This window comes from Hylaeus volcanicus, chromosome 6 (assembly GCF_026283585.1).
Source record: "Hylaeus volcanicus isolate JK05 chromosome 6, UHH_iyHylVolc1.0_haploid, whole genome shotgun sequence".
Taxonomy (NCBI): Eukaryota; Metazoa; Arthropoda; class Insecta; order Hymenoptera; family Colletidae; genus Hylaeus; species Hylaeus volcanicus.
The window spans coordinates 14633863-14649858 of NC_071981.1; the positions used below are offsets into that span (position 1 = coordinate 14633863).

General features: G+C 45.3%; 1 protein-coding gene across 2 annotated transcripts in view; it reads left to right on the top strand.

Annotated features, from left to right (window-relative positions):
* LOC128878356 (protein apterous-like) overlaps positions 1–15996 on the top strand; it is a 63552-nt gene that overhangs the window by 14152 nt on the left and 33404 nt on the right. Inside the window, exons 2-3 of one of the 2 annotated variants that reach the window (XM_054126490.1) lie at positions 3342–3633; positions 4179–4578. In XM_054126490.1, coding sequence (XP_053982465.1) covers positions 3342–3633; positions 4179–4578 — 692 coding nt within the window. The remainder of the gene's footprint in view (positions 1–3341; positions 3634–4178; positions 4579–15996) is intronic. The other variant, XM_054126491.1, reaches the window with a different exon arrangement.

Genomic DNA, 15996 nt, shown 5'->3' on the forward strand with positions numbered 1-15996 from the left:
ACACAATGGAGCGTTAAGAAACGCGTCTGACTGCTGGAAAAAGCCCCCATTGTTCTGCTAACTCGCTGTTGATAATGACATTAATCCCTGGAACAATAAATGCGGTGAACCGTTGTGGAGATCTTACGTTATATAGGGTGACTCTTAATTGTTTAAAATCGACATTACGAATTGTTGAACTTCTTTTGCGAGGGAAGGTCCTATGGTTTTTCTATATAAATAAACGGTAAGTTCATTTTAGAAAGGCACAGAATTAATTACTACGTCAAATGAAACCAGTAAAACTACCATGCCTACGGAATGGACCGCGAAGAGTTAGAATAGATAAATATTGTGAATACAAATCAGAAGCCTTCGATATTATGTAGATTGACATCTCGAGAAGAAACTAGAATTCCAACGGTATCGTCATCATCCTTCGCAATATTTTCTCGCGCGTCAGTTAACGGATCGAGCGAACTGGTTCAAAAATGGCATATTTTTCCAGAGAATCGAGTTTACCTCCGCGGGGTGTCTCGGATAAAACGTGCCGCAAGAAAGTCGCCCAATCAAAATTCCAATCGAAGCTTAATCAATGATCTTCGAAGGAAACGAGCCGAGCTCTCGATACGTTGCACGCCAGAAGTATTGGAGGGACACTTGGAAACGCGCGTTCCTAGGATTCTTTCCGCGACCCGGTTTATTACATAAGAAACAACAGGCGTCCGTCTACCCGTTACGTTGCACGGTGAAAATCCCTCGTAACGAACAAAATTTCTATCTAGTTTCCCCTTGTTCTATCCGATCGATCTCTTCACGCACCTCGATCGCACGACCTTCGACGGAAATTCATTCCTAGAAGAAACTTAGAAAATTCCTAAATAGATTTAGAATCGAAGGATCGTTCGCGTACACCTAATATCCAAAAGTAAAGAATGCACCGATATGCGAAGAATGGAGTACACAATTGACAGTAGAACGTATCCTCAGCCGCAACAAATTCTCTGGACGCCAATTAGAACTAACCTTAATAGACAGAAGATCCAAATTTAATATTGTTCACAAAGGATTTCAGACATTTTATCAGGATATTTAATAACATTATTTTCAAACAGTCGTAGCTGATACCCACACATAGGAGCAGTTGATGCGCCGTTAAACTTTTATGGAACAAAAAAAAAATTAATTCCATTTAGAAGGGAGAACTAACGCAAACGACCGTGACGATAGTTTTGTTTTTTTTTATAACGGATACCCTTAGGTCTGCACACGACGTTAATCGCTTAATAGTCACGCTCGAGTTAATTTGAGTAACATAGTTATCCAAGCAGGTGAAACCACGCTTAGTGGCTAATACGGAGCGACGTGTAATAATTTATTATTTCGTTCGCAGTCTAGTTCGTTTTTTTGGAGAGGGGGGGGGGGCGGGGGAATTAAATATGCATAAGTTTCGATAGAAGTAACTTTATCGAACAATGTAGGTACCATTTTGTTAACTATTATACAATAATCCCCTTAAATTCGTCGGTGGAATCTGCGCGCGAGCGAATAATGTTTACGGCATCCAAGGAGCAGAAGTTAACCGCCCTTCGGTGCCGATCGCAAACGCGCCGCTTCTTCTAAGGGGCAGTAAATACCGGTATCTGGTGTCGTAAAGTACAGCATTGGTTTTCCACCGAGTGGACGTAGAGGACGAAGAGAGGAGGGGTAGGTACGAACGTAGCTGGAAGGAAATGGGTGAAGAAAGGGTCGAAGGGAAAGGAGCGTGGAGACAGGGTTAGGAAGGAAGCGGGAGCGAGTTAGGTGTAGCGAGGAAAAAAGGGTTGCGGAAGGAGAGGGACGAGAAAGAGAGGACCAGGGCAGCTCACCGCGTAATTTATGTCTCCAGCGCGCCGCGGCAGCGTTGACAGTTGAAACACTGCAGCGGCTCGGATTGGTCGGCTCCGGGCGCCTTATAGGGTCGCGCGCATGCGCACACCGACTTACGACATCCATCAGAGGCGACCGGCTACTGCCGTCAGCGTGCCACTCTTTATCTTTCTCCTTTTCTCTAGCCCCCGCTTGCCCTTTGCGGATGTCAACCGAGCCGTAATCCGCTGTCACTTCGGATACTCTCCCCGTCCTCGTCGCGTTGGCTGGGTTGTTGTCCTATTTCGCCTATTCCGGTCGTCGCCGCCGACGACGGAGACGATCTTTGCGCGCCGCGTCTTCAGCCGATATCCTTTGCGGTCCCTCCGCGTCTACCTCGGTGGAAAGTGTCTTCTCCTTCCTTGGCTCCTCGCCGTCTACTTTTACCGATAAGCTTTTTTCTCGCGCGACTTGGAGCTAGCCTGGATGTCCCTCCACGCCACATTCTATTTTCTTGACTGTTGATCAAAGATGAGAAGCGTATTGCTAGGACAATTTTTTTTCAATTTCTTCTCAACCTTTTTCGAGTGTTATGGACGCGCGGTGCTGTAGTATCAACCGAAATTTCGAAGAGCTTGGATATTTATTTCGATCAGGAAAGTCCTGCGACGACGGCCGTCAGCATCTTCAGACACCTTTGTTCTTGCAACTCGTTCGACGCAGCACTTCCTTTTCGAGTCTTTAATTAGGCGCTTCTCTTCTTTTTGGTCATCGATCTTTTGCAGTCGACTTTTTCTCGTCAATGACACAGTTCCAGCAGACTTCTTCGATATACGCTCTATAGACTCTAGATAAGCATTTAGGGACGTAGGCGCGATGACTTTGATCGAGTAAATCAATATTTGCCACGCGACTGTGGGTAGATCAGAAGGATCAAGTACTGGGTTCTTTCGAGTCGGTTTTACGATATGATTACCGAACCGTGAAGAGTGGAGCAACGTCTGCGCTCCTTTAGATGTCCCAAGACCACGGTGCAAAGCAGGCGCCTGACGAACAATCGTTTAACGGTTCGACACGGCGCTAAAGGATCACATAATGTATCACGAGGCGCACAGACACGATACACAAAGAACAATTTCAAAACTGATACGATAATAACGCTGTAGAACCGTAACCGCGGCCGATATAGTCTAAAACTTTTTAAATGTATAACTATCATAACATCTCCTCTGATGTTACCGTTAACAATCGTAACTGTCTTTGAGCCCTGATTCAGATCGAGTAACAACGATTACTCGGGAATCCAGAGAATGTTGCTCCGCAACTGTCCCATTCCGTCTGCTGTTTTCGCCGAGTAGCCTTCGGTATTATGCAATTGTGTTCAAAAGTTGCCCGCGAAAGCCGATTATCCGTGATCAGCGACTCGTTGAGCAACCGTCGAGTGACCGTGCACCGCGTCTCTCCACGAAAGCAGAGTTTCTAAAGCAGAGTCCTCGACACGATGTTTGTTCCAGCAGCCGGCCAGCTCGCAGGAGCGTGGCAGCGGCTTGGCTGTGGGGCGTCAAGGGGGGCCCGGCAGCGCGGGGGGGCCCGGAGCAGTGGACCAGGCGAGGGACCTAAGTCCCTGCCTCCCCGCGTCCATGGGCGACGCTGCACGACCTACCACCTTACCGTGCAGTCCTCCTGCCGCCCACCATCACGGGCCCCATCATACGCCCCTGCATCAGACCCACTGCGGCACCAACAACAACTGCTACGACGGACCCACCACCCCCTACGACTCTAGGGACTACGATTCTCCTGGAGGTTGGTTACTTTCTCCTTTCTACGTGTTTCGTGGTTCACTCGACTCTGTATCCGCTTCTCTATCGTAGATTGTTCTCGTGGTCCTTTTCATTGGGGATATACAGGGTGTTAAAAGAAAGGAGCATTCAATATTTATTTAAAATATATAGAATAGAGAACTTGCAAATAATACATAAATGATATTCATTTTCTGCGTCCTGTTAATGATCTTGTTTCATCATCATCATCATAATATTTTCAACGCGATAGCGGAATTAGCAACGTCCAAGGGTCATCACCATTCGCATTTCTCCTTCAGATTATCACAAAAATGATCGCATATTCATAATCTTTCTAAACACAGTTGAAGAACAGAAGCATAGATCAACGTTTGTTTCGTTTTCTAAAGTCTTTTGCTTTGCCTGTACATTTCTGTACGTTTACAGTTGTCATAAATGCACAAATATCCATGATCTAGTCATCATGTGTCGTACGTACGTCGTTCCATGCACTTGCACCGTTCCAGATCGATAGATGTTTTCACGAAACGTTTAAATGTCCACCAGGCGGACAAGAGTACAGGAACAACAACAGCAACTTCGAGAACCCGAGCGACCTGAGCATGCCGCCCCAAACGGCCCACCACCACCACCACCACCATCACCACCACCATCACTCCCATCTGCATCACCAGACTCACTCGCAAGAACAGCAGACCACGGAACACTTGCACGCTATCCCGAAGCTGGAGCCACCGCCCACCCCGCCCGCGCAGTCCGAGGACGTCCCGGGGGTGGTTTGCGCCGGATGTGGCCTCCGGATATCCGACAGGTTCTACCTGCAGGCCGTCGACAGGAGGTGGCACGCCGCATGTCTTCAGTGCTCGCACTGCCGTCAGGGCCTCGACGGCGAAGTCACCTGTTTCAGCAGGGACGGAAACATTTACTGCAAGAAGGACTACTATCGGTGAGTCGATGGCACATTTGTTAAGAGGGTTAACCCTTGACTGGGTAAGCTGAAATGTAGGGAAACTTGTTACGTACGAGCGTGGCCTGAAAGGTTCTTGGGCCTCGATCGTGGATGTCAACACTACAAGATATGTTTTATGGGTTCCTTTTAATTTTATAAACTAAGAGATGTATTGTAACTACAGGTTACAGTAACATGTGATTGATATATATTTGGTTTATAGGCAATGGGTTATCGATCGAATGTTTAATCGCGATAGGGGTTGGTTATAGGGATATTATCGCTCAAAACAAGGTAAATAAACTGGTAATAGATTTTCGATTTTTCTACAATTACAATAATTAGACGAGATAATATGAAAGAACATCGTGCGCCAGACGACTCCGCTCTAAGAACAATACAAACGAAATCGCACTTTATTGAATTAATTTTTTAGCCGATATCCACGTAAATTGTAATTACGATAATTAGACGTGGTACTTTAAAAGAACGTCTGGACGAACCCTACCGAAGAAAGAAATGGAACACACATTTCGTTTAATTAAGTTATTTAATGGTACCTGCGTTCGCGTTAGTTATGGAGCTCGTAATGTTAAAAATCAGTGTAAACGTTTGCTAATTGGTAATCATTTCGTCGTTACAGTTGCAGTAATTACACTTTGCCCGTTTACATTTCTTCAATGTTCATGTTAAACGGCTGTTAATTGGTGTAAGTCTATTATTTATGCCAGTATATTGTTAATTAATAGGTTTATTATTACAATTACGTATGAAACTTCGCGAGAGGAGTGTGTGTTTCTTTAATTCCACCTGGGAGTTATCGGTCGAGAATTATGCCTTTCAATTAACAATCTGCACCAGAAGGTATGAATCTTCGCGCGGTCGGCTGATTATCTTCCAACGTTAACCAATTAACCGTAACCGCAAAGGCTAGTGTCTCTCTCGTTTATCGGAGCAATGTTTCCCGAGGAAGTCCTGCGGTTTGGTCTATACCGACACTTTAGCACGATTATCTATTGCACGCGACCTTGACGATTCTATATGCAATAAATGCAAATGCCCACTGCAATATAATTGTTTAACGTAACAAAAGGACTCGCGTGAATGCTTAGGGTAAGGAATTCTCTTCTCAAAATTATCTTCTTTCGTTCGACGATGACTACATCGATCTTAACGTTTACATTACGTAAAAATGTTTTCATTGAATTACCAAGCAGGTTGCTCTTTCTCAAACATCTTGATCACTTATCGACCAGTAACCTATTAACACGTTGGTCGCCACGTCACCCATTAAAAAGTTAATTCTGAAATTATGCTGTCGAAGAAAACGAATCCGAAGAGAATTCGCGAATATGGTAAGGTTAGAAAAGTAACTACCACAAGAAATACTAGATTACGCGGTTTTCAATTGTCTCGAAACAAAATTTTAACCAAGTAGAGCTTTTCACGAGTATCAGTTTGCCCATCAGCGTGTTAATCGGCTTTTCGTCATTGCAACCAATACTTTGTTACCTATAGTATTACTTTCTCTTTTATCGTTTAATAAGACACCTCGTGGGGCGTTCATGTTTGTAATTTTGACAATAGACGTATCATTTTTACATACTCAAAACGTGTAGGCATACATATGTTAGACAACAATTGCTTCGCGAAAGACCTCGTGGTTCTCTCAAACAAAAATTCTAAAGATCGCTTAAAAGTCGCGTCTCTAGACGTGGTAGAATCCTCCCGTAACAGCATCCTTCGGTCCTATTGTAATGCTGTTCATCGCTAACCATCGGGTCGTCAAACGACTCACCGTTACTTCCAATCTTTCTCTTCCGTTTTTCTCCGCCTTGGCCTCTTCGTCTCGTCCATTTTCATCGGGATTATATTATTCCCCGCTTCCGTACCGTGTCGGGCAATTTCAATAACGAACAATCCGCGCAACGGGGTCAGCTCGTAACAACCCGCCAAGCGGAGTCGGGTCGCTCGTCACGCCGACAAGTCAAGCGGGAAGCAATTTCTGTAATTCCAGTAGCCGTTCGAAGACGTTGCTCGAGAGTGCTCGTGCCTCCTCGAAGCGGACGCGGCTTTTGCGCAACGCGTCGAGGCCTCGAGTCGCTTCCAACCGCGGGGACGATAAGGGCCCGTTTTATCGACGTGCACGCGATTGACAATGAATTACGGTTGCAACGACGCTCCCCGAACGAATCACGCACGGGATAACAAAAAATTACCGTCGCGTGTTGGTAGCCGCGCGCCCACGGGGAACAATGAGACAGACGCAGTCACGTCGGTGAGTACGTTAACGCATCGCGAGGAATGAAGGAACAAGGATCAAACGTCTTGATTATCGCAATTAGTCGAGAACAGGGGTGTTCGAATAATAGAATTATTCTCTGTACTACTTTCCTAACGTTGATGTTCATATACAATCAGTTCTATACGTATTCCTACCCTCTATATCCATTGAAGAAGTTTCTCTAGATTGGATTGGGTTGTTCAGAAAATAGTTTCTTTGTTCACGAGAAAGAGAAACATAAACAAAAAATATAAAAAATATATTGAATTATATATCGACCCTTTAGATCCAATACCTTCGGCCATCTTTCTGCTGGCAGTATAATTCCACGTTTATAAAGGCTCCGATCTTTGTTATAGACTTGACATTTTCGTCTTAGAACCCGGAACACAATTATTTATTCTTCTTTGCGATGGACGAGGTCTCTCCCTTATTAAGCCTCGTTAACTTTCACGCACGTTAAGAGAAATTTAATTTTTCACTGTCTACCGTACAAAAGTAAGTATGGGTCTCGCGTTCCAATTAGTCGTATCGTTTCCTCCGTCAATAATTACTCGAACAATTTAGGTGTCTTCCTTGATGCTCTGCGATCTATGCATGGTATATTACACGAGTTAACACACAGCACTCCGATACTAGGATTACACGATCGTGTGTACAATGCTATGGTATAATACAACACTTCTTTCGCTCCGTCCAATTTAAATTCCAACGTGTTATTATGTACGAAATCGGATTTTGGCCCGTTAATTATCGAAATAATTTTTCCGCGGATAGTTCCTCAATTAATCAACTTTCCCCGTAGGACACATCGTCGATCAACAATCCGCGGGAAGTTACTCAACGCGTCGATTTCCGTAGGGCAGGAAAAAGTGGATATTTCGCGGCTCCTTTACCAAACGAATTCCCATATAAAACCGTCCGTTGCACTTGGCACAGCGGCTCGATAAGAATTCTCTCACGTTTCGCCAGTCTCGGGCGATATTTCCATTACGAGGAAAACAATCGCGCTCCCGACTGGGCTGGAGTACGCGGAAATCACCTGTCTCGCCATGTTTTCTCGCCGTTTCGAGACACTAATCCCCTTCGAGTGGGGAACCCGAAGGCGGCTCACGATAAATCCGCAGGTACGGCGCTAACCACTGCTACAGACGTAATCTTTTCCAGCGAAAATCGCTAGCTTTGAACGCTTTCAAACGGAACTGTTCACCATTCTTCCGCGATTTGCGTTTCGCACGGATTGGGACAGATCGATTCACGTATTCCTGGTATTCGACACCTTGGACGTCGGATTTGGATTATTCGGCCTTGTCGTGGACCTTTGTTTCGAAAAGTGGTGATTAGGATTAGGTAAATCATTCGGGAGGCATTGTCGATTCCTTGATGAAGGCACAGTTTGCACAGAAGTGCGTTTCTCGAAAACATGACCATTTCTTACCTGTCAGCAGAAATTACTCGTGATCCAACTCAATATTATAGCTTGGTTACTTGAGGCGTTACGTGGAAATGCGAGTGTTTCAAAGTCTAACCTAATACACGAACTGACAATTACAGTAACGGAACCTAGCTGCCAATAAAGCTAACAGTGGACGATAAATCTTGAAAATTGATCCTTGAGATACGTAGAACCTAAGAGGTAAAAGAATCGAATTCTAAACTCTCGTCAAGTACAAATACACCTTGCCATCCACTCGTAAAGTAACCAAGCATAACTGCCAATAAAATTTACATTCTCGATTGTTCAAAGTAAAATTATCGCCGTCCGTTCCAATCACCACAGGAGTTCAGCTATCAATTCACGCATTACGTAGGACACGTTCGCTTCTAACAATGCTTCGTAAACTGATGAAATATTCTCCTATGTTACTCGCAACGAACCTCCAGTTTTACCAGTCGTCGACTCAATCTATAAATCTTCCAATTATAATTCGCCTTAACGATGAAAGTACCGCATCATTACCAATAGTTCAAACCGTCATAGAAGCACAGCTATCGACTTGTGCAGTCGATGGAAGAAATATGACAAGGTCGTAAAAACAGTATGGGGTGAAGACGGTAGCCAGTTTGAATGACGCGAGTCAGAATTACAACTGCATACTTTTCGTACGGTGGAATAAGGTAGAATAACTGGCAATGAGCATATTGACGTAGACTTTTGCCCTCAGGGGCTGTAGCTATGCTTGATCGTAGCTAGAGTACGGATTTAGCGATCCCGAGGTACCCGAGCTGCAGGGGGTGTCATAGTCAAGTTATACGACTTTGCATTCTTATGAATAAAACTCAGTTACTTACTCAGCTGCAGCCTTACGTAGCCTTGTTAGTCGAAAACGACATTTGGAGGATTATAACTTAAACGATATTCATATCGCAAGACTTTCTATTAGAGCGTATCTCAAATATTTTATTATTCGTATATTTATTCCACAAAGTGTACTATTATTAGTGGATGTCTTCATTACACACAAAAACATGTACATATGCATCAACCGCATTTTTCTGTGATATTTTATTACGCAACAGCATGAAAAAGGTCGCAGCACCATCGAAGATAATTATTTCTGCGCCAAATCTGACGGTTGCCATCAGAATTTTTACGGTAGAGTGTTATTCGTGTTTGCTCCGATTTGAAAAATTGCGCGCCGTAGGGTAAAATTTGTCTCGAATAATATTTCAGTAGGCAGTAATTTTTATGTCAAGTATAAATAAAAATATCGTTAAACGCGTTCGAGTCGATCAACCCAAGAAATGATTTCTTTCTCAAAGTACAAAAGAAAACCCACGATAGAAAGTTATAGCCAGCTCGTTCGGGCCTGGAATCTGATATTTAACTCGTTACGAACGCCTGTTTCCACTTGTGCTCCTCCACTCGCAGGAATGAAAATATCAACCTTCCCGTTCATCGCGATCCACCCGTCCCCTGATCGTCCCCGACAGATCGGCGCGCAAAATAATTTAAAGGTTCATGCGAGAATATCTCGGGTGGACGTTGGTAGAGAGACGGGAACATCGTGTTAGGCCCATGGAAGGCCTCACACGGCGCGGATATTAGCGTACTCCCTCGCTGGACGATTCGCGCACACACGGCCAGCTCGTACGTACGGACTGGCCAGTCCGTGGACTAATGGTCACGACTCGACCATTTACCTCCGGCGAAGCGTCGATTCTTGATAAGTAAATCACCGTCGATCTACATTTCACCAGCCTCGGACGATATATATACACGTGCAGAGGCCGGACGTCATCGAACGGCGCACCGGCGGCCGTCATCCCCCGGATGTCTTCGGTGCACTTGCTCTCCTTTCGTTCTTTTTCGGTCACCTATTCACCTACCTCCGCCGCGACGAGTTTCTTCTTCTTCTTCTTTTTGTTGTTTAATTAAGTCACCGATAAACGTGACGAAAATCGGGCATTGTTCAATGGGTGCTCCATAATTTTTGGAGTAGGACTCCTTAAGGAGGGATGCCATTTTGGATGCGTGAAAATCATAGCTACATTCAGAAATTTTTTTTGGAACATAATTGATTGAAAAGAAAAATTAAGAAAAATTAAGAAGATAAAGAACCAAGCAGTTCCATTTTCTACATGATGTATACATTGGAAGTACGTAAGAATTTTTCGAAATATCAATTTCTATAAGAACGGTGAATATTTTAACAAAAAAATCTCGGATTTAGCATTAAATTTACAGTCAGAAATGTCTGCAGCAAGAAATCTTCTGAATTTATCGTGAAATCCGTACTTCCAAGGTATACATTCCCGTGGAACATTTTACAGGTCTAAAATTTCGTTTATATACAATTAGCCACGATAAACGTGCGACTTTTCCCATCGTATATTTGATTACCGATCCGATGTACCTGAAACAAATTCAAGAGATCTGATTAAATTAATTGGTAGTTCCACATCACCGATGAACATTTTCCAAAGACACCTTTGTTCGTTGGATTAATTGGGTTTTATGAGAAGAGTAGTCCGATGAAGCATCGATTCTTTTACTTCCTAGCGAGGAAGTAGAAGAACGTTCGTGCGTTGCGAAGTTTCCCGTGATTTCGGTAGCGAAGCTCCCAAAAGAGTGTTCTTTCGCTGGTCTTTGGCCCTTTCTGCTCTTCTTCCGCGGGCTTCTGCTCGCTCGTAGACGCGGTGGTATGCCTCGAAAATCGCGCAAGCCGATCTCCGAGGCCATGGTCGAGATCCCTCGGGATAAGTGTCTGGTCTTATCCCGCGAACCAGGACGCGGCATGAAAGACACCTTCTGAGGTCCAGAGATTAGAGTTCACAAGGAGAAAAACTCGCATCAGACGTTCGAATACGTGGTTCGACGATCTAAGTACCATATGTTACTCTGATAATTAAACTTACATTATTGTTAAATTATTAGATCCCGTTTCAAGTTCGTGGCGTATTTTACAAAACAGAGTCATCCACCTAAGATTACTATCAGTTTGAATTTTCGTTTACTTCGAACAAACTGATAGTTCCTTAAGAATATTAAAGAGAAAAGTATCGGAGACAACTCGACCAAGCCCTCGAGGAAAACGTCCTCTATTTAAAATCTTCGGAGGTTACGGAGATACGTGGTTTTTGAGGTGGTCACGGATTTCGCTGGCCGCGTTTCCCATTGTCGCTAGGGACAGGAACTTTATTCGCGGCGGATAGTGTGTCGGCGATACGCGATATCTACTAGGAAAAGGAATAAATTTGTCGCTGCGATGTGCGGCCGCGATTCCCCCATGATTTACTCGCGCGGCACTCGTAAATTAAGCCTTGAAATTTGAGAACGTAGATTTCCCGTTGATGCGATTGTGTAAGACGAACCCCACGGGGTTTTTGCACGCGCGCGGATCACGTTGATTCGTTGTTTCGTGCCCGAGATGCAAATGTCGCGGTCGACGATTACGCGAGAGCCTAGCGGTTGCCTCTCTATCAGGTCTGCAGGATCGAGCCTGACACTATCATTTTCCTCGATATCTTAGAAAACCGAGTAATTCCGCTGTTATTCCAAGGGAGGCATGTCGTCGTCAGAGGCGGCAGAAAGGTTATTCGATGGGTAGACAGTGGATTTATCCAGGTAGGGAAGAGTGTTGTACCTAGAGCACAATGTACTTAAGAACACTTAGTTTTTTAATTAATGCGGCTATCTAACGACGATTATTAATCATCAGTGTTCCAAGGTACGAGATGCAATGTTCCTAGGTACATCAACACGTTGTACTATCTGGTGTAATTTCGTTGTGCGTGTGTGTGACATTTTAACACACAGTCCTTCCAACGCAGACCTTTTCTGCAGCTTCGTCTGCTCTTTCGTTGCCCACGATTTCCTGATATAATGACATCCAAACAAATACAAAAAAATTGTATAGCGATAATCTACGATATACATTAACAATTCATCGAAGCTGGCAAGTGTCCATTTATGGACGAGGGTGTTCTTCCCCACGATTCCCAAGCAAGCCACACAAAACAATCTCTCGCATCTCCGGAATCGAGCATGATCAACCCAACACCCAAAGTCGTCCGCACTTGCCAAGCATAGCCCGAGTACGAGATACTGGCGAACGAAGGTATCCCAAGGCAGAAGGCGTGGCGGAGTCGTGTTCACACGTCTGGCAGCCCTTGCACGCGAGACCCCAGGACGCACAGCACGCTTCCTCGTCGAAGGTCCCCGGGTACTCGCGGCGTGTACGTATATGCGCAGTCCGCGCGGACTGCATATGTCGTCATACAAGAGTGACAGCCAAGATGGAATAGCGCAGACATCCCGTCACGACACGGCTTCGGGGCCCGAAACTCTCTTATCTCGGTGGCTTGCATGTGCGATCTGACGTTGTCGTCGCGTAGCCAGCGGTGTCGTTGCTGCCGCGACCGGTGTTATTAGGCAGAGCGTTCGCGTGTCCGTCCACTGAACCCGACTTTTGCGCGCGTGACACCCTTTCGCAACTCGGGAAGGCTCCATCGGAAGGAATTATTTCCAGCAACGAGTCCGCGGACGATTTTCTAACGCTCCGGAATCGTTCCATCTACCGATTGATCCGGGGCGACGAAGCGTTCAGGCGTTCGAGTTTTCTAGCGTTGGGTTGCCGGACCATCGAGCTCCAGCCACGCCGCTTTGATGTTGATGGTGGTTGATGTCCGCCAGCCAAAAGTCGCGCCTCCCAGGGATACCGTTTGGAATTTGTCAGGGGACGGTGTCTACGGTATTGGAACGTGCAAGGAACATTGCCCAAGAAAAAGAGGAAAATTGGGCGATGTTCTAAGTACTGTTTAGACTGGTGGATTAGACTCGCACAGTTTTCTTTGAGTAGACGTATGGTTATTCTCGTTGCTTAGTATTGGTAGTTACGAGGAGCATAAACCCCCCCAAAAAATTGAAACTTGGGTGATGCTCTGTACTTAAGTACTGTTTCAACTGGTCGATTGGATTTTATTAAACAAACCGCGACAAAAGCCCGTATTCCCCAGAGTTCCGCCACCGTATCGTCCAAAATACTCGCTGGAATCGCGGCCATCTCGGGAACACAGTCTCGCTTTCCCCGCTATCTGCCTTTATCAGCGTGTTCGGTCCACGACTCCCGTTCGTGGTAAAAGGAGAAACAAAGTTCCGTATCCACACATTGACCAGATCTTGATATTTTGACATCGAACAGGATGTAATTAACGAAAAACGGGGAACCAGTCGCAGCTTTGGCACAGGTGGCCCTTGCTCAAGGGTTGCCCGTCTTATCCGTTTCATTTCTCGTCCAGGCTTAACGAGGCGCTTTCCGTGGAAATATAACGGACATGTAAAAATTTCAACAACAGGGGACTCTTTACTTCATACTTTTTCCATGTAACGCCTGCTCATATATTTTTCTGTAAATCTCTGTATATACCCCATATTTTGATTTACTTCGTGCAATTTCAAGAAGAAAACTTCAAGGAAACGTGCATTTTTAACAAATTTGCCCTAGCATAAATTTATTTCACATAACCACTAACAAAATTTGCTAGATTTCCGATCCGAGTGCAAAGGGTTAAAGACTGGATCATAACAACCAACATCCTTATATCCAAAGGGTTAAATGAATATGTAATCCCCTAGAACCACGATTATTGGATCTTCTGGTCCATGGTGTTCACCCCCTGGTGTTCTATATTACTTCATCAGTAATACAACACCCATAAGCAACTTTCCTTGCAAATTGCTCGTGACTAGAGTTCTACGGGGACCTTAAGTACTTGCCTCGATGAAACGTAAAAATGGAGAGTGTTTGTCTTTTCATTCTCTTTCTTGGTCCCCCACCAGTGATACTGGTATAAATAATCGAGTTATTTCGGGCCCGTTCGTCGTTTTACGAATCCATCACCTTCGAGTGGGGTCAGTTTCGCCCCTCAAGCACAGGTACTGGCCATTGGAACAAATAAAAGGAATAAATCATCTGGTCCAACCTGAAACGAATACAGATCGTCGAAACGATGGAAACTTTCGTACACCCCTAATAGGAACGTACATATCCATCGGGCGTGGAACGTCGAAGGTACCTCGTCACCTCGCGTGTTGGCTCGGCCCGGGCTGGTGGCTTGGTCGTAAAAATTGCTTGGGCGTAAAGAGATCGTTGCACGGCTAGGTAACAGCTTCCTGGATTGTTCCGTTTCTTTCCATCGTTGCTCCTCGTCGCGTCGCTGTGCACCTCGTTTCTGGCTCTGTCTCTCCTTGGCCGTGGACTACGTTCGGCCGGCATCGCCGTTAATATGAGCTGGGTCGGTAATCGAAGCGTGTCCAGTCGGCTGATCGCTGATAAATTGCTCTAATGCGACTAATGAACTACCCGCAACAAGATCCGAGCGCGCGGACGCTTTTGCTGGCTGGGGGAAGTTCCTCGATGATGGTCTCAACGTTGGCGCGCGTGCGCACACGCTGGGGAAGTTCAATGCCGGCGGGTAATTAATTCGGGGCCCCCGTCTCGCTTCGAGGACCTTTTGGAATTTCGTGCCCACGCCGGGCAAATTCGCCCGGTAAACGATGCAGATTTGTTACGTAGGCGGCAACCATTTCGGATCACGGCCGAGGGGAGCTGGATAATTAATAGGCAGAGGCGTTCAATCGTTTTAGGATGGTTTTTATCTCTCCTACGCGTGGATGGTAGTCGTTTTTCGCGATTAGACTCCGGGAGAACGAGTATCGAACATATAAGAGGGAAATTACGTTTCTCTATGCGGGTGGTGTTAACTTTCATTCTGAATTATAATTGTTTATTTAAGGCTCACTTTTCTTTGCATATTGTTGCGACGGTATGAAGATGCCGCACTACAGTTCCGAGTTACATCGTCGCGACGGTGTGAAAATGTTGCGACGATGTGAAGTTGCGGAAACGAGTTCCCGCGCTTTCGGTTGCCAGGAAGCGGCAAACTTTTAAAATAGAAGAGAGCGATTCGAGATCTCAAAGAGAGAAGACGTAACGCTACAAGTCTCTAAGTTTATCGTTGAATTATTTTTAAATCGTTAAAAGTTAAAGTTTGTTAATAAACGTTATATACATATAACGTATGTATAGTTTAACATGGATTCTCGTGTTTCCCCCCCCCCCCCCCCCCCCGGCGTAACAATATATTTCTTTTAGAATTCTTAAATTTAAACCACGCGTTAGTTTCCAAACAGTAACTAACGCCGGGCGTTTCCATCGGGTGTCTCCTCTATGGGAAGAACAGAGGGGTCGTTAAATTTACCAACGATTCCGAGTACCGAAGGGTACGTCAGATCGGATTTGCCGGAACGCGCGTTCCTGCAGGTTTATTTTCGCTATTGGTAGTCGAAATCATCGTTGGAACCCGGGGTTCGCTCCTTCCCCTGCCCTTCGATGGGTTTTCGAGAACAGGAAAGGGTGGGGGACGGGGGCACCGGTCCCACCACTCATTATTTATCGAGTAAACTCGTACCAGCGCCACGTGGGACGCTGGACACGCATAATTTATCGCGTGGCTTTTTTTTTTTGCATACACCGAACGTATGAACTTCGACGATCCGCACGTATTTCGAAGTGCGAGTCATACGACTTGGACTCCCGCGGTATCGTTTAACGGTACTGGCACTCCCGAAGACGCCGACGAAGCAAGGTATATTCGGAAAGTTAGGGAAAATCGACTTGGGATTTTTG